The sequence below is a fragment of the Aedes aegypti genome, chromosome 3, assembly GCF_002204515.2.
Source record: "Aedes aegypti strain LVP_AGWG chromosome 3, AaegL5.0 Primary Assembly, whole genome shotgun sequence".
NCBI lineage: Eukaryota > Metazoa > Arthropoda > Insecta > Diptera > Culicidae > Aedes > Aedes aegypti.
The window spans coordinates 179,726,867-179,749,749 of NC_035109.1; the positions used below are offsets into that span (position 1 = coordinate 179,726,867).

Genomic DNA, 22,883 nt, shown 5'->3' on the forward strand with positions numbered 1-22,883 from the left:
ACCGCATTCGAAAGGCAAAGAGTTATTCTTACTTCGTATGTATTTTTCCAAAAACATTTTTTTAATTTTGTATACTTGATATTCTCTTAAAGTTGTAACATTTTTCAAAAAACATACTGAAAAATCATATCTAATTTCCTCAGCATTGGGTCGACCAAAATTTTAAATCAAAGTGTCATTAGAATCGTAATCTTATATTCTTTGATGAGACACCACGAAATTTTGGCGGAAAAATCTGGAAAGTATTCAAAATCAATGAAACAGTCAGTCAAGTCATCGTGCAAAAGTTTAGGTTCACCCGTCAGTATGATGCAAATCGTGCAAAAGTTTGGGTTCATCTGAGCCACACGCACATCATTTTTGTCAATATCTCTGCCATTTTTCAACCGATTTTAATAGTTTAAAGCTTTTTTGAGCGCAAATAATGGCGGGTACATGATTGGTTTGAGATTTCACAGATTTAAGTAAGTTCAGGTGAACCCAAACTTTTGCACGATATACCATACTGAGGGGTGAACCCAAACTTTTGCACGATGACTTGACTGACTGTTTAATTGATTTTGAATAGTTTTCAGATTTTTCCAACAAAATTTCGTAGAGTCTATTCAAAGAATATAAGATTGTGATTCTAAAGACACCTTGTTTTAAAATTTTGGTCGATCCAATGCTGAGGAAATTAGTAATGTTTTTTCAGTGTGTTTTTTGAAAAATGTAACAATTTTAAGTACATATTTAGTATACAAAGTTCAAAGAATGTTTTTGGAAAAATACATACGAAGTAAGAATAACTCTTTGCCTTTGGAATGCGGCTTAAAGAGTTTGAATTGGACGTGTAATCACAGAGATATGGACTGAACACTTTTGCATGTTTTTTAGGGGGTGAACCCAAACTTATGCACGGGAGCGTATAAAATACTAACACGTAACTTTGATTATCGATTCAAAAAAAAAGTTCCACCGAGTTCCACCCTAAATCACGCACAGACATGTTTCTTAGAGTGTCCTGTAAGAGGTCTGAAAGAAACAGCTGCAACTCCCTGCAACTCTTCGAGATTTTTGACTATTTTTAACCCTCTAATACCCAACCCCGCCTTTAGACGGGGTACACTTTGGAATTTTGTGTATTTTTTCGTAGCTCGGAAATTAAAATGATTTTATTTTTGGCTTATACCTTGACTCATAACACGCATATAAGAAAAGTTTTTTATGATTTTTGAAACTTTTTCGTATTATTGAAAATTGTTTGAAAAATTGCATTCTTATATAACCTACAAATGCCTGGGATTCATTTAACGTGTATTATAAAAAATCGTACCTTTTATATTTTTCTACGATCAACCTATCACAGATGAAGAGCCTGATGGTATTGAAATGATTTCAAACCTGTTTTTCCGTTAGTTACACGGAAAATAAAAATTTTCCAGAAAAAAATTAAAAAAATCATATTTTCAAAAGTATAGTAAAAACTCAAATTTTTATTATTGTCAAAAATCAGTAACCAGAAGATTGAAGCCTCTTCAAAAGGAAAAGGATAGGGATGTTCAAAAATAAAAATAATAAAAATCAAAAACCAAAATTCATAAATTTGCGAAGAAAAATAAATCATTGCCCAAACCGTGTTTAGAATGATTTTAGATAACGAAAAATAATATTTAGATCGGAAACAAAAATTTGGGTATTAGAGGGTTAAGTGTACTCCTTAACCAGCACAATTATGAAAATAAGTTGTTTGTGATAAAAAAATATACGAAAATCTAGCAAAGCTATGTGGTCTCGGCTCAGCCAGACATTACACCAAAGCAAGTTAATGCCTAAAATAATATATTTTAAATGTGCTTTCCAAAATTTTATTCAAATTTTTCATAAAAAAAAAACGTTTTTTTGCATGAAGGCGTATAAGTCACTTTTACTGCTACCAGCGAGAAGAGACATATTTGCAAACAACTTCTCACATCATCATGAGCAATAAATGTACAAATTGCTAGATTTTACTTGGAAATTAATGAAATTGTCGCTTAGGACAGTTTTGCGATTATGCGTATATTATATGTTATTTATGCAAAATGTAGTTCTTTTGACCAGAAACAACTTTCCCTTCCATACCAAGGTGCTCAAATGGCTTGATCTTCCAGTTTTGGTTTTTGTCCCGTATCTCCATACATTCAACGTACTGTGCGGCGTACGATTCAGTGAAGAGAAATGAGTTATGGCAGATAATGTTAGAACATGGTTTTCCGACGAAACTGACTAGACTGATTCGTGCAACGTTTTCTCTCAGTTAATAACTATGGAAGTGCTCATAAGAACACTAAGCTGAGAAGCAGGCTCTGTCCTAGTGATGCCAAGAAGAAGAAAATCGCCTGTAGACACGTGGTTCTAATCGTGCTCTTGGTAGTGAAGTGTTGCTGAGTGGTGAACGATTTGAAGTAGTGGTAGAATTTATTTACCTTGGTACACTAGTAACGTGCGATAATGATGTTACACGCGAGTTGAAAAGGCGCCTTTCAGCGAATAGGGCTTTTTACGGGCTCCGTAACCAGATGAGGTCCCGTAGCCTGCAGACGAAGACAAAATTCGCGCTATATAAGACACTGATCCTCCCGGTTGCTCTATACGGCCATGAATCGTGGATCTTAAAAGAGGTCGACCGGAAAGTGTTCGGGGTTTTTGAGCGTAAAGGGCTGCAAACAATACTTGATGGTAAAATGACATCTGGCGGCGTCGCATGAATCATGAATTGTACCATGTATATAAAGAAGTGGATATTATAAAGCTCATAAAACACGGCAGGCTGCGTTGGGCTGGTCACGTGGTACGATTGCCGGAAGAACGACAAGCAAAAGTAATATTCTGTAGAAAACCCGGAGGAGGCCGTCGGCTTCGTTGTAGGTTGGCTTTTTGCGTGGCACACGATGGCTTTTTGCAATTGAGGAGGACCTAAGGGCGCTCAACGTTCAAAGCGACTGGAAGCGATTGGCTCAGGACCGAGTCCAGTGAAAGAGAATTATCCATTCGGCATAGATTCAACATAGCGGATTGTAGCCCATTAAGTATCAAGTAATCTGTTTCATAATAAAAAAAAAAAAACAATCGATAGATGGCTTATTGTACTAACAGATATTGAAGCCTTTATTCGATGGAGTGTTTGGAGGACCAAGAACATTCGTATAAACCAATGCAATACGTCGTTTAGTTATGTGTAGGGTTAAGAGTCAATGCAATTATTAAAAACCATCAATGTACAACTACTCAGACTATTAGATAGTTTGGCCGACACTACCGTGAAAAAGTTTACAGAGGTGTTTTGTTCCTTACTTTGCGATTATACGTCCACAAGCTAAGGTCCTCTTCGAGCATAGTCCACGTTCCATGCCCGTAAAGGACTATCGGTCTAAGGAGCGTATTGTACATCGTGCATTTGGTGCGGGGGTGAATCTTTTTTGACCGCAGCTTCTTGTGGCGGTCATAGTAGGCAATGGTCCAAGGTGACGAACTCGTCGACTATCTTGAACTTGTTCTCGTCTATCGTAACAATACTTCCTAGGTGAGCCCAGTCGCGCTTTGCTGTACTTTGTGTTGGAAGCATTCACCATCAGTCCAACTTTTACTGCCTCACGTTTCAGTGTACAAGTCTGTCACCTTTTCAAATGTTAAGCCTGGCCCTCCGCATAACACCTTCTAGCGAAATATTGAACAACAGGCACGAAAGTCCATCGCCTTGTCCGTAGTCTCCGGTGGGATTCAAATGAAATGGAATATTCGCCTGAAACCTTCACACAACTTTGCAACTTTGCCTTCCATCGTTGCTCTAACAAATCTTGTGGCTTCCCGGGCAAGCTGTTCTCGTCCATGAGTTTCCATAGCTCTTATGCGGTCGATAATACCGTATGCCGCATTGAAATCGATGAGTAGGTAATGCGTTGGGACTTGGTATTCACGATATTTTTGGAGGATTTGCCGTACAGTAAAGATCTGGTCCTTTGTCTATCGGCCGTCAACGTAGCCAGTGATAACTTCCCACGTTTACTACAAATGATAGATGACAGAAGATGCTCTGGGATAACACTTTGTATACCGCATTCAGGATGGTGATCGCTCGAAAGTTCTCACAATCTTAGTTGTCGCCCTTCTTATAGATGAGGCATATTGCCCCTACCTTCCACTCCTCCTGTAGCTGTTCTGTTTCCCAGATTGAACCTAACAGCCAGTGCAGACAAACGGCCAGCCTATTCGGCTCCATCTTTATGGATTTAGCTCCGATGCTATCCTTACCACCAGCTTTTATTGTTCTTGATATGGTGAATGGGATCCTTATCCTCCTTCAGAGAGGGGGCTGGTTGGTTTCCATCGTCCGCAGTACTGACCTGAGAGAGAGGAGACAGCTCACTGACAACTGGCTTGTTTTCTTGGCTTCTTTGATTTCTTCTTCTCATGTTTGGGCTATGCACAATGGTTCGGAGAGTACAAACTGGGTCAAAACCATTTTCACATTCCATTTGATATCAAAAAGATCATAAAATTTCAAATTTGCAATAGCAAATGGAGTCCAATCGACAATATTTAAATATTCAACTATTTTATATTCGATAGCACAGGAAAACAACCTAAATTTTCAATTACATCCAATTTTAGTTCGGTTAAATTTTGACGGTTTTTCACGTTCTGCCCTTCGAATGTGCGGTTTTCCAGTGACAGTTGTTGACAGGTTTCCATGACTTTTGGGAGCTCGCAATCTAAGCCAGCTGTCTCCTCTCTCTCAGGTACTGACGAGAGCATTTCCTCCGATTCTACCCCATTACCCCGAATGTCATTACCCCGAATGTCATTACCCCGAATCCCGTTAACCCGAATGCCATTACCCCGAAATCCAAAACCCCGAACGACCCATAACCCCGAATGACATTTCCCCGAATTCCAATATCATTGAGAAATGTCATCAATGTCATCATGTCAACATACGTGTAAATTCGGGGAAATAGCATTCGGGGTGATGGAATTCGGGGTAATGGTACATTCGGGGTAATGGAATTCTGGGAAATAGCATTCGGGGAAATGTGATTCGGGGTAATGGGGTAGAATCATTTCCTCCGTCGTCTCGACCTTCGTTGCCTGTGCTCTCAGCGCCATTCAGGTGTTCATCGAAGTGCTGCTCCCACATTTCAATAGCCTCACGTCCGTCCGTCGACATGCTCCTGTCCTTATCCCTGCACATTTTGGCTCGCGGCACGAAGATACGTTGAGCTTCTGATAGAACTTACGTGTTTCTTGAGACCAGCACAGCTGTTCACGTTCCACGTTTAGCCGAGTCCCTTACTGCAGCATGACCGCCCGCGCTGCATTCTTCTCCTTCAAAATCTGTCTACATTCCTCGTCGAACCAATCGTTCCGTCGACTCCGTTCCACGTACCCGACGTTGCCCTCAGCTGCATCCGCTTACCCTCTTCCGGTAATGCAGCCTCGACGTGCTGCGTGTATATAGTTGCGACATCGGATTGATTAAGCCACTCTAGGTCATACCGTGGTGGCCGTCGGTACCGTACGTTGTTAACGACGGAGAGTTTTGGGCGCTGTTTAACCATCACCAGATAGTGGTCACAGTTGATGTTAGCGCCACGATAGGTTCTGACGTCGATATTGTCAAAGAAGTGCCGTCCATCAACCTGTGGTGAACTCCAGTTTATCAAAACAGGCTGTGTTGGAAGTAGGTGCTGTCCGTATTCGTGGGGGCGGCAAAATCAATCAGTCGTAGTCCGTTTTATTTAAGAGTCTGCCATACATAAAAAAAACATTCAAATATTGCTTATTACATCAGTAGATTGAAGGTATGTATTCCAGGAAGCAGGCCCGGATTTGGGGGGGTGCCAAGGGGGCAAATGCCCCAGGCCCCCCGATGAAGGGGGCCCCCGAGGAACCAAAATTAAGAACAAAAAACATTTTGAAATGCCATACAATATATTCTCTTTAGACATTTGGGCATATAATTCTGACGTTCTTTCTAAAGTCATTCATTCTAAAGTCAACTTTCTAATACTAAAGTTATTTAGTTTTTCTTTATCTAATCCCACGGTATGGTATGGTCAATTATTATCCCTCAATATATTACAAAAAAAATCATGAATATTGAACCAAAATATAATTTTTCTGTAGTTAGTATTCAAAAAATATTTGAATTTAAAATGTGCTTAACGTTGTTGCAGGATCTTAGAAATACGGCTAAACCTGTAAGACACTACTCTCAATACAAAGAGTTTATCTGGTTCCTATCAGAACTTTAAAATTTAAACATATTTGCAATTCTAACAAAAACTTAAGGGAAATTATTTTGTAACGCGGTAGTCATTATTTATAAATATTTTTCTATTTTATATTTCGTAGTTGATGAAGTTTTCTTTGAATTCAGTAAAGGTTTATAATAAAATTTAAATATAATTAATAGAATATACAGTACTGCCAACAATGAAGTACATGAAATCGGTCTTTTCATATAAAAATGGTCAAGTTTAAGGAACTGTACAACAGCTTCTAGCGAACCGATTGATTGAAATTGAACTTCATCTCATAAATAACTTGGCATTCGATTCATAGGAAATTTATCATTATCTTTTCAAGATTTTGTAAGCTTTTTAAAACACTATTTTGAGAAAAATAACAAAATTTTCAAGGATGAATATTTTTGAAATGTGAGTTTTTAGCAAAAGACATGTTTTCTGTTTTCAAAATATCTAACTAATAAAATTTATACATTTTTGTCAAAACGGGTGGAGTTTAAGAACTTAGGCACTTTTGTACAAAATTTGATGATTTATTTATAAATCTAATTTGAAGTTATTTTCAACATGTAGTTCAAATTTCAGGTCAGTCAGCTTCGTGTTTTTAATTTGTGCTAGTACTGTAAATGCTTTATTTTTCAAAGAATGTGGTAACTTAAGAAAACCTGGAAACTTGTATTAAATAGAATCAAAAAAAAGCTTTGGAGAAAACTTTGAAGACTTTCAGCCATTCTTCACATTAAACAAATTATATAGAATCCAAAAAACGAGCAAATCTCCTACGAATGATTATATATTTCTCTTTTGGGAAGAAGCATTTTGGGAAGCTTAAAAACAGTCGATTTTTTCAATGTATATAGCTCACAACCGACAATGTCACTTTCACTACTTTGATGGCCCCTCATGTGTTTGGACCGACCATCTCGTTCAAAACTCAAATTCAAATTAGTTTGTGGAATCCCAAAACGTGCTGAATTTTGTATAGATCTGACCCGGGCCCCCCGAAGCCAAAATCCGGCACTGCCAGGAAGTATTTGGATGAACTAGAACACCTGTTGTACTTACAAGTAAACAAATAGTTCTTAAAAATATATTCATCAAGAAATAATGGAAAGATCTTCATTTACTCATGCCCAAATACTAAGCAATTTTCGGAAGATCTTAACTTATCATATGCTTGGGATACTGAAAAGGCATAAATTCATGAAATAATAAAAATCTATTTCTCACAAGTAGACAATTGCATAAGACAACAATTCCATATATCACATTAACACCCATTTCCCAATTCCAGATGCACCTACAGTGAGATTACTCGGAGCACCACAGATCGATCTGGAGGAGGGAAAAGATTCACTTATCCTGCGGTGTCAAGCGGATGCCAATCCCACCGCGAGCATTGTATGGCGACGAGCTGGTCGATCCGAAATAGCTAGTTTACAAGAATCACTTCAACTCAGGCCCGTTGGCAGACGGGATGCCGGTTTGTACACGTGTCAAGCGCAAAATTCCGTAGGAACCTCGGAGACCCTCTCCGTTCAATTAGATGTTAAATGTAAGTTAACGACCGTGCAAACGATATTAAATGCAATAGAAAATAAAATATTAATATCTCCTTCCGGTGTTCATTTTCTCGCTCGCTTCCGCGGCAATGCCTTCCAGATGCCCCGAAGATTTTATCAGCCGGCCCCGATCGATTAACAACGGCACCGCTTTTCAGTCCCGCTGCCTTCGAATGCGTGGCGGAAGGAAACCCACAACCCACCTATAAATGGGTGCAAAGGTAAGCGTGCCCAATTGATAGCATCTTTATTTAGGAAGGTAATCTGAAATCGGTCATTTCATTCGAAATTAACACAAATGAAATTCGAAATCAATTTTTATTCATTTTCAAGTACTGTTGATGTAGGTTGAGAAAACGGTTTTGAAATTTTTTATTGGATTCGAATTCAATCAGTTGTAGCCGAAAAAAAAGGAAAGGCCAAGTGCCTTATTCAGTAAACAATGCTAAAATCTAGGACAATTGTTTGCAGCTAGTACGATAGTACTGTAGGGACAGTGGGAGACCAAAATCCGTAAAGGCTCGAAATCCACACACATCATACGAATGTTAGGTGTTTTTTTTAGGTGGACGAATTGAAATTTACTTGTACAAGTGGTGGTAGTTCTTCAGAGAATCTTCCATGAATTTCTCCAAGGGTTCATAGACATCAGTCCATGAGTTTTTCTATGAACTGACCTGAAAAACGTTTATCACAGCATTTCTGGAGAATTGTATGTAGAAATCACTTCAAAATCAACTCTCTATCATCAAATCTCTTAAGGAATTTCTAAAGTTTTTTTTTCAAGAAAGTTGTCACATTAGGTTTATTACCACTTTTATAATTTTGTAGATGATTTCAAGAAAGTGTTCGGATAAGTCTTCCAGGAGAAACCTTGATTATAGAATTTTAGTGTAATATACTGGAAATGTTGAAGCTCTTGGAGAACTAATTGTTAGTATTTTGGAAAATTGTCTAAAAGTAGAAAGAAGAAATTTTTAAAGAAACTTTGACGATATAGGGGAATTTGTGGACTTTTTTTCCTGAAATTACGCAGGAATATCTTCTCCTGGAGTTTTGATTTAAAGAATTCTTCGAGAGGAGATATCTTATATAGCCCAACATTAAATATAATCGAGAATTCAGGTTACAATTGGGTCTCTAATTGGTCAAAGGTAAATCTCCTGTCAATAGAACAACCATTGGACTTTTTTCCAATTGAAAACTATTCAAAAACCATTAACTGGGATCTAAATCAACAGTTAAATTGATTTTAAGTTATATCGTCAAAAAGTTTATCAAAGGGGATAAAATTTAGATATTGCTGTATAGGGTGTCCCAGAAAATATGGGCACGATTTTGATAACGAGAATCAGAATATTTTTTCGAACGAATAAATATTTTTATATTTTTGTATTTTTTTCTGGCATTTTAACAGCTGCCTGTGATTTTTTTCTTTGAATAAATAAACTTTTACATTGAAATTATTGATTGTAGAAAAATAATTATTATCTATCCAGCACAGATTCTATTGTTGTGTTTCAGTGGAACTTAACTGGTAATGAATGATTTTATCAAAATCCTTCGATGTGGTGAGTTCAAGTACATTGTACTTAAGACGTTCCACAAGAATTTTCGTTTGGCCTTGCTAGAAAACATTTGACAAAATGGTAAAATTCTGGAAAATCGCTAGTTTTTCTATCCACATAAAATAACTTCACGAAATCATAGCTTTTCAGGTATTTTCAATATAATTAAAAATAATGCATTTCAAATTAACTTTTGTCAAATAAGTATACTCTTGGATAGTCAACAAAAATTGAAGATTTTTTAATGTATTAACGGATATACAAGCACTTGGTTTTGACCGTGTTAAAAATCTATCACAGCTGAAATTGAATTTTTTGCAATTTCTCATCGTAATAGGCTGTTTTTCATCACGCCAATCTGTCATGGAACGGCCTACTTTCCTACACTGAAGTATGCAGTGCGGGAATAGTCATTGCTTAACTGAAACCAGTGCTGTAATGGTTCATTACGCAACGCTTTCTCATTACGCAACTGTTTTGAGTTGCGTAATGACTCATTACCCAACTATTTTCAGAAATTGCAAAATTATGGTGCAAGCATCCAGATGTTATTTCTGATACCCTCCAGTGGTGTTCTACGAAATTGCAAAAAATGTTGTACGCAACTCGTTGCAGAACTCGATTTTTACAGCACTCGTCGTAGTTATCCAACTCGGCAAGCCTCGTTGGACAAATGTACGACTCGTGCTGTAAAAATCGTCATTCTGCAACTTGTTACGTAAACTACTATTTAGTTTCTATTTAAGTTTATTATTTTCAATAAAATGAGTGATACTCTGATCATTTATCATATAGGCAATGATAAATATTTTTTTTTTTAGATTTTCCTTGTACGTAATTTATGACCAAGCACAAATTTCGTACAACAAAGTCGCTCAAAAATAACGCGATTTGTGCAGAACTGATAAAAGGAGCTTCCAAAAAATGTAACACCATAAACAAACAGGTAACAAAACAAATCGCTCAAAATTCAAAATCTATTGTTGAAGTAAAAGAATAAAACGTGTGATTATCAGATTTTTATCTGCACTAGTCAAGAAAAGGCAGTATGGAAAAGTCGTGCCCATACTTTCTAGGACACCCTATATGTCAAAATAATTTTACATATAAGTATAAAGATTTGGATAGAATAGCTCTTCCGTTTTCTAGTTTTAACATAGTTTAGTCTTATGGTGCAGACTCTTTACGCTAAAAAAAAGTCATGTCCCTATGCTTATTTTACGCTGGCTTTGCAAGCCGTCAAACAAGCGCTATTCTTCTGATAATTCAAAAAACAAATGGGAAACCTCTAAATCTCTTCAGGCAAAGAACCAAGCCATTGAGAATGAAATACCTTGGCAAGCATTATACAACTGGAAAAAAAGAACCCCTTTAGTTATTCCGTTCACATGCACTTTTCCATGTTCCTGTTGAATTAATTCTATTCAAAAGAGAAAAACCTCGAAAAGGCCGGTGGAAAATTATTTATTTAGGAGACTGGGTGCAATATACTTTTAATTAAAATTCATTAACGCTTTTCACCCGAGGCTCCTAGCTTTTGTTGGCGATCTGTGTACTTCCTTTTCACAACTGGTTGGTGACAGATTTTTCATTCTACGCTTTTTTCCTGTTTTGCAATGTGTTTCGTAGGGTAAACGTCCCATAGCTTGGCCTATTATGCGAAGGTCGGCTACGTGCATCAGTATATCTCACGATATATTTTAGGTTAAAATAAAGTTGTGCCCAAAAATGCTTCCACGTTCTTCCTCGTTTTTATATTCAGTAGTATTTAGCAGTCTGAACCCTAGTCTCATCTTTTTTGTCGATCAAGGGTATCTTCTTCTTCTTCTTGGTATTACGTTCTCACTGGGACAAAGCCTGATTCCCAGCTTAGTGTCCAATGTGCACTTCCACAGTTATTAACTAAGAGCTTTCTATGCCAAAGTTGCCGTTTTCGCATTATCATATCGTGCGTTTTTTTAAGGGGCAAATCTGAAAACAGACGCCAGAGAATGTAACTCAGGGAGTGTGGGAATGCCGCACCAATAACGACTCACTGAAACTATCCCATGCACTGTACATGAGCAATTCTAATTGAATTTCTCGAGTGGTATACAGAGTGCACAGATATTATATTGGCTTGAGACTCTGATCTCCCCGGAACCACCTATGCCGGTTCCGGGTCATTTGGCCGAATGCCATTTGGCCGAACGCCATTTGGCCGAAAGGGTCATTTGGCCGAACGCCATTTGGCAGAATGCCGTTTGGCCGAAATTGAAAACAAAAGTGAACTACAGTTAGCATGGATTTATTATGAATTTCAAAGAACATATTCATAAAAATAGGAAATATCATCATTAATATACATAAGCTTTATAATGTTAGTTGAAGAAACAGTCAGAGCTGAAAGAAGAACATCCTAAATGTAAGGAGTTGTTCAATGCTATGCTAATGGTAATAGCCACCAGCAGATGTTTTGGCATCACGTTTGTAGTCAACTTTTGACAGTAACTGAAACAGTTTAAAACTTATTCGTCCTTCTGCTGGATCGGCTTGCTTCGATCCCTCAAATCGTACTTAGTAATATATGTCATAGTTCTGACATAAACACGTCTTGGCTTCTTCTTTTCACAACGGAGAAACAGTGTACTTCTTTGACATTAGTGTTCACCGAGTCGTTTATTGCTATATTCAAGAAATGGTGCAGTGTTCTGTTCCTAAGTTGTAATTTTAATCTTGGAGGAGAATGACATCTCATTCACACTCTTAAACATAATGAAAATCACTCCGGACGTAATTCACATTATGACTGAATGGCACATTATATAAGTGATGAAATGACGTAAAAATGGGTTCTGAAAGAATTATTGAAAGAAAAATGTAATTTTACATGATGAAGGACATGAAAACGATGCCGCTATGATTGACATATCTCGAATCAGACACCATCGTATTTAAAATGAAACATAAATTCACGTCATTTGGCTCACTTCTTTTATGTGCATCCAAAAGACGTACAATCACATGATTTTTTTGGAGTGCGTAAGTTAACCCTTGAGCTAAAAAAATATGTTTTGAAAAGAACGTATTTTAAGTTTAATTTAGTTAATTATAAAAAATATTTTGAAAGAACAGCCTATGAACAAAAGAACGATAAATCTCTTACGAAAATTAAAACAAGTCCAATGCATATAATAATTTATTTCACCAGTACAACAACGAAGAATTGCCGATGATTTAAAGAAGGATAAATTCCCAATTAAAATATAAGGTCAATCATTGCCGATAGTAATGGAACCAGTATAACTAGAAAGAATAGCCTATGTTTAAAAGGAGGAAAAATTTCTAATGAAATCATTAAAAACACTTGAAACCTTATTACACCATTAGTAATCTTGTGGCGAATCGATCATCACCTCAAAGTCTTAACGTGAAGTGTGGAGTTCACAACATCGTCCTGAATAAAAGGGTCTTATATAGTGACAAACATGACGTCCCATCACATCATAAAAATCAACAAATTAATTAGCTTATCAGTTATTGAGTCACACTTATGAATCCTACACATCAGCGTTGTAGCAATTTGATTTTACGTGATACCATTTAATATAAAATTCATGCAAAATTCTCATTCCAAAGGTGGGGATAGGGCTGACAAGCGTCACAAGCCTAACAAAATTGAGAAGGGGGAGTTAATTAAATATGTCAACATTTTGCATGAAATAATTTGTGTATAATCCAATGTCTCAACAGAATAACCATAATTTGAATGAAGAGAAAATTTCTAATGCACAATATTAGCAGTCTTCCCGCCAAACTTTTTTATGTCATTATAATTCAGAAAAACGGCAAATATTTAAAAGAAGGGTGATTCTCTATGAGAATGGCAGTAGCTCTAATTGAACATTATTAGTTGTTCTAATCACTTAACTCAAAAGAATAGCCTATGTATAAAAGAAGGGTGATCATCCAATGAAAATATAGACAGTATGTACAAAAATAGCTCTACCAGAATAACACGAAAACGGATCAGCAGAAAAGTTCCTCACACACTGCACATAGATGATACAAAAGATCAAAATGTCTTAAGATTATTTAGTTTTTAAGTAAGTCTACAGTTGGAAACCGTTCGAAGGGATATTAGATCTTGAAAATATGTCTATATGATATATCAATATATTAAACTAAACTTGCAATCGAATTGTTTGAAAAAATCCTTCCCGTAAAAAAAATTATCTAAAAATATTAACCCAACCCTTGATCTCGCTCACTAACTGAAAATATGGTGGATAGAATCATTAACTATAAATATTTTTTTGCATGTTTTTCTGGAATATGTCTTATTGATGTGCTAATAAATTAACTGGTAAACCTTCTTTTCAAATCAGAATATCAAATATAAGGACAAAGACGTTGCCCGTTGCTAAACTGCTAAATTTTCAAATATTTTAATTCGACATAAAAAAGTAGAATGCAATTAATCATGGATTTTTCAAACGATACATCCATGAAGTTTACCAAAATGGGATTACATTTGGCCTAGGGGGTGACTTTGACCGCTCTTTTCGACGCACCTCATGGCTGGTATAAACGTCAAAAAACAAACCTATGACAATCTTGTGGCTATTTACAAAGTATTCTTGAAATTTTCCGCCTTTTTTTCCTTGATTATGATATTACTTCTGCTGTAAAAATAGTGGTCCAAAATCAATCGTATGGCGCAATGTCACACCAAACAGCAAATTTTCGTTCAAAATAAACAATTTAGAAACTGTTATAAATCAAACTGACACAAGTTGGTTCAGCAACAATGTACCTAATATGTTGAAGATACACTGTGTGGTATTTGTTACTTTTTATCTGTTATAGTTTTTCTGAAAATATTGATTATACCACTTAGGTCGAACTTTTTCCCCATCAGTAACGCGGAGCAAACATAAGGACAACAATAAAAAATAACATAGTAATAATGAGTTATTCTATGTAACTATGTCGAAATGAGATGAACCAGCCTAGGGCTGGAAGTCTCAATAATAAAGAAAGAAAAAAAAACTATGTCGAAACATTGGAACAAATGTCATTATGAATAAAATTAAGACAATATAAATATTTGCAATCTATTGCCACGACTAATACGTTCTACACTATTTCTGAACCAGACTATTATAAAAATTGGATTTTTTCGCGCTAGAGATCAGTATTTGGGCTATATTTTCATATTCGGAAATTTTAAAATATTCTATCGTTGTTTTTTTCTATACATTTCATATGAGCTGTAATTCGACGTCTTTTGGAAAAAAATATTGTGTCATAAAATGTTTAGTATCCTCGTTTTATAGCTTTATTTGCGTAATGGACCCACATTGCATCCTAGGCCGAAATAACCACCACTCACCCTACAATCTTTTTCCCTCTTTTCTCGTCAACCGCCAACACAGAATTTCTACACAGGGAAAACCATTCCTCGACAGAGGGCGAGAGTCAAGACTGGTAATAGATAACGTAACGTATGACTATCAAGGCGAGTACGAGTGTCGGGCGACCAACTTCATCAATGGCCAGGAAAGGACAGCTACATCCGATCCGATAGCACTTCAAGTAGTCGGTGCACCACAGGTTCTGCGATCATCTTCCACCGCTTCCGGCCACTCGGTGTCGGTCAGGAAGGGAGACTCGGCCACACTTTCGTTGATAGTGTGCGCTGACCCCCGGCCTCGCCATGTTTCGTGGGAATGGGGCTCTCTGCGACTGGAAGCAGGCTCGGGAATAGGTAAATATTGACGTTCGCACTTTTTAATCACAAGTTTGGCCTAATTGAAATTCCACTCGCATAGGGCGCTTCCGGGTCGATGACGTCACGCAGGATAGCCGGGAGGATTGTTACCTGGCAACGTTACACATCGACGATGCTGACTTACAAGACCAGCGGCCGTACTATCTGGTGGTGGAGAACGACCGAGGCCACGACCGGCACGCGGTCAACCTACGTGTAGAAGGGATGTTTTCAGGTGAGTAACTAGGGGTCACTAATATAGGAGATGGTAATTGAAGGTTGTTTGAAGTAAATTTTCATCACGTTGGGTCGTTGTACCAATAGCCGCACAGTTAAGAACACATATTCGCATAAAGTCGAAAAATGAAACAATTATATTTACTTTATCTAAAAGCTTTTTATCTTGGGTTCGTGGAAAGCGATGAAAACTGTAGAAACTCATATTTTTGTATTCAATATCGCTTGTGTCACTATAGGAACACATTTGCCTAAGGTAGCAATATTTTAATTTTATGTTCCTGTAATAGCACGGCGTACGAAAAACACAAATCACAAAATGTATATTAAAAAAAACTTTCACAATTTTCCTTTAACTACACGGTATTAAAATCTCGGTTATAATCGATGTACCGTCGTCGAGGGAGAGAATAGAACTAAGTGCATCGTTGGATAACTCTCGTAATTTGACTTGAAATATTCTTCCTATACGGAACTATATTCGTGGAAATGCATTTTCAAATACTTCAATAGTAGTTTACGCAGTAAGTTGCAGATTGATATTTTTTACAGTACGAGTCGTGAGTGGCAAACTTGCCACATAGGGTTGAAAATAGTTTATTTTTGATGATATTGGAGGGTCTCCAAATCTAATACTGTTTAAAGTTATTTGCTTTTCAAATGTCACAGTCATAATGAAAAGATGAGGCTCAATTTGTGGGTTTTATGAGCCTTAGACAAAGTAAGAGAACAATTTGCTTAAGGTGGCACACTTGACCCAAGTTCCGTTATAAGTAAAAATACGCTTTGTCGCTGATGAATAAGAACATTTAACCGCAAACGAAATTTTAAGACCATTTCAAATAGATATGGCTCCAGAAAATTCCCAAGCAGTTCCTTCAGGAAAATCTTCAATGATTACATCAAGTATTCCTCCCCACATATCTCCAAAAAATTCTCCAAACACTATCCGTGAGATTTCTTCAGGAATTCCTTCGAAGATTTTTCAAAGGATTAACTAGAAACTTCTCAGAGTCTGGTTTAAGTCCTCTTCAGGTCTCTATGGATTCCTCCAGCGATCGCTCCCGGGATTCAATCAGCAAATTATCCAGGAATTCCACCAGAAATTCCTCCAGTGGTGCAACAAAAAATTACTGTACAAATTGTTTGAGGGATTCCTCCAGGAATTCCTTCAGGAATACCTCCTGGAAACCAAAACGTGAATTACTCCAAGGAATTTTTTAGATAATTTTCCATAGATTCTCTTAGAAATCTCTTCAGAGATTCATTCTATTGTTCGAAAAATTCCTTCGGGAATTTATTCAAAAAATCTTTAGGAAATTCCTCTAACCATTAACCATGAAATTATCCTCAATGAATTTTATCAGAAAATATTCTGAGAATTTCTCCAGGGATTAAATTGGGGAAATCTCTACCTCTATTCCTCCAACAAAATCCCTTGATGGATTCCTTCAGATATTTCCCCATGATTTCCTCCAAGGAACATTCATGAATTTCTCCAGAAATATCTCTGCAGGAATTCCTCCCGCCTAATCTTCGCAAGGATTCTTCCAGGGATTTCTTCAAGGATTACTCCAGGATTTTTTTCAGGGATTCCTCCTGAGATGCCTCCTGGGATTCCTTTAGAAATATACCCAGGTAATCCTTCAAAGATCCCTTCATCAATTAACCCAGGTAACCTTTAATCAATTTATTCAGGGATCCAGAAATTCCAAATATTTTTGCAGGGAAATCTCTCCAAGGATTCCTCCAAAGGTTTACCCGGGATTTTTCAGGAATTTCTCCAAGAATTACTCCAGAAAAATCTCAATATGGATTCCTATAAAAAATGTTCCAGAGATTCCTTCAAGAATGCTTCCAAAGATTTCCTCGGATGTTCATCCAGAGACTCCTGCAAGAAATTTTTCTAAAAATATTCCAAACAATTAGGCAAGGATTCCGCAAGAGTTTCTCCCAAATATTACTCTTAGAATTTCTTCATGATTTTTTTTCTCAAGGTACCTCAAAGGATGGCTCAAAGAAAGAAGATTCTTCCTTTGAGAGATTCCTCCAGGAATTTATTCAGAGGCTTTTCAAAAACTTCTTCAATAAAGGAGCTCCTCGAGCAATTCCTGGAAAAAATCTTGGAGCAGTGGTCACCAAACTGCGGCCCGCGGGCCGCATGCGGCCCTCGAGAAGGTTTTGTGCGGCCCGCGAATGGATTTTGAATATTATGTGATGCGGCCCGCATGTTATAATTTTATTCATGCTGATGTTCAATCCTTTGCTCTTGCAACTTTGCTCTTGCAACTTTGTTCTTGGAAAGTCAGTCATTGAAATCATGTAAAATGTTTCTGCGTTTATCCATCTTCACGGGATAATGAGTAATATGAAATTGACTTTGACTCATTCAAAGGTTCAAAGTTTCTGAAAAACTTGAATTTTTTTAGATTCTTAAAAAGAAGGCTAAGGGCCTGCAAAAAGTCTTCAAATCTCTAAAAATCTTTCTGCTGAACATATTTCAGCTTAAAAAATTGAACCAGGAGCTTCGTCTTGCAGAGGTGTCCGCAGAACGCTGATATTTTTACAAAGACTTTTGTTTAATGTTGACTTCGAAAATGTCTCCTATTTTTCTAAAACTTTGAAAATTATGTTATTTGAAATATTTGAATATGGATTGCTTTTTGAATGGTTGAGGAGCCCAAATGCAAAAAGATGTACAATGTTGTACAATACATTTGCAACTTTTTCGACCATCCATACAAAATGGTCAACTTTTGCTTTGAGCTAAAATTCCCAGAAATGTATTATCCTTTTCATAGAAATAGTGATTTTTTGCAATCCCCATGAAAGCTGTTAAAATTAATCCTTATGAATCTTGCAGCCCGCGACTTATTTTAAAAGCGTTGGAATGGCCCGTGTAATCGGTTAGGCTGAGGACCACTGATTTAAGATCATTGAAGAAATTTCTGAATAAAGCCAATAACTTTTGTAGAGTTTTTCCTGGTGGTGTACTTGGAAGAGTCTCTGGAAAGATTTCTTGAGGAAGCTCATAAAGAATATCAGAAGAAAACGTTTAAGGAGTCCCTCGAGCTTGAAAAGTTCCCGAAGAAATCCTTGTAGAGATTTTCTTGTAGAAATCCCTGAAATAATCTGTGGAGGAATTCCTAGAGGATGACTTGACAGAATTGCTGAAGGTATTCTTGAAGCCCTGTCGGAACCTGTCTGAAAAACCTAGTAACGATCAAAAGTTCTCCTTGGAGGAATTCTCGGAGAAATCTCTGGCGAAATCTCTAGTGGAATTCATAGAGAAATCGCTGTAGGGATTACAGTAGAGATTATCTTGTAGGAAGTTGTGGTACAATCCCTGAAGGAATCTTCGAAGGAACTTTTGGAGAAATCTCTGGAAGAGTGTCAGGAGAAATGGCTAGTGGAATATTTCCAATTGATATATTTCGGAAGAAACTCTTCATGAAATCTTCCTGCATAAATTCCTGGAGCTATATTCGAACTGATTCAAAAATTGCGGTCAAAAGTTCTTATTTATCAGTAATAAAACGTCATTCTACTGCCGATTTGTAATATTATAATTTTTTTTATGATTTGGTCTAACGGAAATGGTTCTGAGTATTTGGATGTAATAATGTTATATTTGTGAAGCCAAGTTAGCCGTAGCGGTACATAGGACATGGGATCAAATCCCTGCGGTCGAAGTTCTCTTCAGGTTGGGTACTTTATCGACTTCCCAGAGCATTATACCTGCTACACGACATGCACATGCAAAAATGTTCAATCGGCAAAGATACCTAAGCAACATTTTCAGCTGAATAACCGTTTATTCAGCTGAAACATACTAATTTCTGCTGACTAAGCTATTATGTTAACTGGGAACTGTAAAAGTTCTCATAGGACCATTAAGCTAAGAAGCAGGCTCGGTTCTGGTTGGTAACGCCAGAAATATCTTACCTTGATGGCTACAGCGTAGCGTCACGGCATTGCCGAGCGTATTGTAGAGCTCCATCTTCGTCGGTCTTGAGCGAAACTTCTCCAGTTTCCCCGAATGTTTAGGGTCGCCAGGTCCTCTTCCACTGCGTACAGCCAGCGTATTCGTGGTCAACAACTTCAAACACATCCCCATCAAACACTACTTCAGCACCTACACTACCAAGCCTGACTCTATCTCTACCTGCAATCATATACTTAGTTTTGGTAGAATTAATGGTCAGGTCTATCCTCGCTGTCTCCCTCTTCAGAGGCACGAAGGCCTCTTCCACTGACCTGTGATCGATTCCAATTAGGTCTATATCGTCCGCAAATCCAAGGAGCATGTGCGACCTTGTGTTAATAGTGCCATTTCTCTGAACGCCAGATCTCCTAATACCACCCTAGTTCAATGTTGAACAGTAAATTCGAAAGTGCGTCTCCCTGCTTCGACCCGTCTAACGTCATGAACGAGGTTGACATCTTGTCTGCGATCTGAACACTTGATTTCGAACCATCCAGCGTAGCATGTATCAGCCTAATTAGCCGGTATTCGCCGGAAAACCATGTTCAGACAATATTTTCCACAGCTCATTTCTTTTCACTGAGTCGTACGCCGCCTTGAAATCGATAAACAGATGGTGAGTCTGCAAGTTATACTTCCGGAATTTATCTAGGATCATTCGCAAGCTAAACATCTGGTCCGTTGTCGAACGGCCCTAACGAAAACCAGCTTGGTATTCGCCGACGAAAGACTCCTCGAGCGGTCTCAGTCTGTTAAACAGGATGTACGACAGAATTTTGTACTCCAAATTCAGCAGGGTAATTTCTCTGTAATTGGCATACTTCAGTCTATGCCTTTTCTTGTAGATTGGGCGTATGAGGCCTTCCAACCAGCCAGTGGACCATTCTTCGTCCTCCAATACCTTCGGAAGTAGTCGGGGAGTCGACTGAAAAAGCTGCTCACTTTCGTGCTTGAGAAGCTCAACCGGGATCTCGTCCTTCCCAGCAGCCTTACAGTTCTTCAGCTCGCTGATAGCCTTTTTAACCTCTTCTGTGGTCGGTGCTGAATTTCTGAAAGTACTCCTTCCACCTGGCAGCCACCGCCGTATTATCGGTCAGCAAACTCCCTTCTCGATCATTGCACATGGCAGGCATAGAATCTCCACATATCATTCCGGTTCAGGCTTTCTTGAGCTTCAGCTACCACACTTTTTTCGTGCTGCCTTTTTTTCTGCGGTGGATTCGCTTTTCTTCGGCTCTCGCTGCTCTGTACCGCTCTCTGTTCTGTTGGGTACCGGCCACAAGTATACGGCTTCTGTCGACATTCTTCATGTCTGTCACTCTCTGGCACTCTTCATCGAACCAGTCATTTCGTCGTTGTTGTCACAGCTTCGTGAATAGGGTCCCACAGGCTGTCGACATCTCCAGCAACGTTGGTTTTTCCCAACTGCTCGTTTAGCTGCAGCTACCCCATCAGTCAACAAGTGTTGTATATTGGACCGCAGCGTTTTGCTTGTTCAGGAACTCGTGACGCTAGATAACTGCGCACGAATTTTAAGAAATAATGAACCGAGTCGATATTAGGGCCTCGGAAGGTCCTGGCATCCATGACATCTGAGAAATGTCGCCCATCAACCAGCACGTGGTCTATTGGGGAGCAGGCATCGCCAATCGGGTGTCGCCAGGTGTGTTTGAGGATATTCTTTAGTGCGAAGTAGATACTACTGATTTCCATCCCTCTAGCAGCAGCGAAGGTTACTAGCCGCAGGCCATTATCATAGGTAACGGAATGGAGGCTTTCCGTTCCAATGACGGGTCGGAAGGAATCTTCTTTCCCGATCTGCGCATTTGCATCGCCGATGACTATCTTGACGTCTTGTTTTGGGGACTCTCCGTAGGCCTTATCCAGGCTCTCATAGAACTCATCCTACATGTCATCGACCTTATCGTTCATTGGCGCATATATGCTGATTAGCCTGTAGTTGAAGAACTTGCCCTTCATTCTCAACACACAGATTCGGTCGCTTACTGGTTTCCACCGAATAATTCGCATCACTTTGCATCCAACTCCACGTTCTGCTCTGTCACCACCACTGTAGTAGATGTGGTACTTGAATGAAGTGTTGGCGATGGGGTCCATCGCTCGGAATTCGCGTTTTCCGGTTCTCGGACAGCGTATTTCCTAGATAGCTACCACGTTCACGCTGACATTCCGCAGTTCACGATTCAGGAGCCCAACACGCGCGGGTTCATGCAAAGTTCTCACGTTCCAAGATCCAACTTCCCAATCGTTGTCCTTTATTCATTGCCGGGTGTGTTGCCGTAAAATCCATCCGTTTGCTCTACTTTTACCTTTCTTGGTTGGTAAAGAGTCTTCGGCCTATCGGGGCTGCGCTACCTACGTCGTGCTAGGGGTTGCCTCCTCGGTGCTGACACGATACAGCATTGTCCATTTGTTCTTTACATGATGACCACGGCCATAGCCATCACAATCATCCACTTTTATCAGTGCTTTGGACCTGTAGCTCTGGTTCTCAATAGTTTTAAGTTCTTTCGGACATGCTACTATGGTGAGCCGTCATGCACTAGCGGTGTTCGCAAGAAATAAGAAGAAGATTTTTTTGTTTGGTGTTTGGCATGGTGTCTATTTAGATCTGGATGAAAAATGGTATGAAAATGTCCACATCACATCCTACCGGAACCAATTACATTTAGTAAGATTTCAATCGAATTGTTGAACTTGATATACAGACCAACCAACCTCGGGCTGAATTTCCCCATAATAAAGAGCCAATCAATCAATGAATACGGATACCGCAATAATAGGCAAAATTCTGTGTTTTTTATCTTATCATTGCGGTATATGTTTTTTGTTTTTTTTTTCTTCAAAATTGAACGTATATCATGTAACCACATCTATCATGAACTGATATATTTGCTGCATCTAGTTGTTTTAAATCAAAACTTTTAAATTCACCCTTATGATATTTGTTCCGTAGATAGGGGGGAAAGGTGAAAAATGTCGGCTATTCCTGATGCAAAACTCAAAACTTTTCTTCAAACGATCAATCATATTTACAACCTCTATCATTGGTATAGACACCCACTTCCCATGTCACTGAAGTCATGAAGATGGTATCAGATGTTTAATTTGGAACAGGTCCCCAGCGTGTCCACAGCCATAAAAGAGAAAATAATAGTCCAATTAATCATACTTCGGAGACATTTTGAATAAATTAAATAAAATATCCACATTAAACAAATTTTTGGTACAATATTTCGTTGATGCTCACCCTTCAAACAACCTCCGATGATAAGTTGGTAGGCAAAAATTATAAATAAGAAAACACCATTCATGTGACCAACGTTGCATAGGCCAGAGCTTTTTGCTGATTCAATAAAATGTAACAAAATTGCCCATCCAAACCCGTTGAACCGCTATCACTTACCGAGAAATGTTTTTCTTTGCATATTTAAATCCCTCGACCCGAATCATCATTCTTCAACACTTTCGGCAAACCGTACCAATTCG

The 22,883-nt window shown here is 38.2% G+C and overlaps 1 protein-coding gene across 2 annotated transcripts in view; it reads left to right on the plus strand.

Moving 5' to 3' along the window:
- LOC5578544 overlaps positions 1–22,883 on the plus strand; it is a 625,448-nt gene that overhangs the window by 349,054 nt on the left and 253,511 nt on the right. For both annotated transcript variants that reach the window (XM_021853771.1, XM_021853772.1), the window contains exons 7-10: positions 7,564–7,824; positions 7,932–8,052; positions 14,817–15,148; positions 15,213–15,386. In XM_021853771.1, coding sequence (XP_021709463.1) covers positions 7,564–7,824; positions 7,932–8,052; positions 14,817–15,148; positions 15,213–15,386 — 888 coding nt within the window. The remainder of the gene's footprint in view (positions 1–7,563; positions 7,825–7,931; positions 8,053–14,816; positions 15,149–15,212; positions 15,387–22,883) is intronic.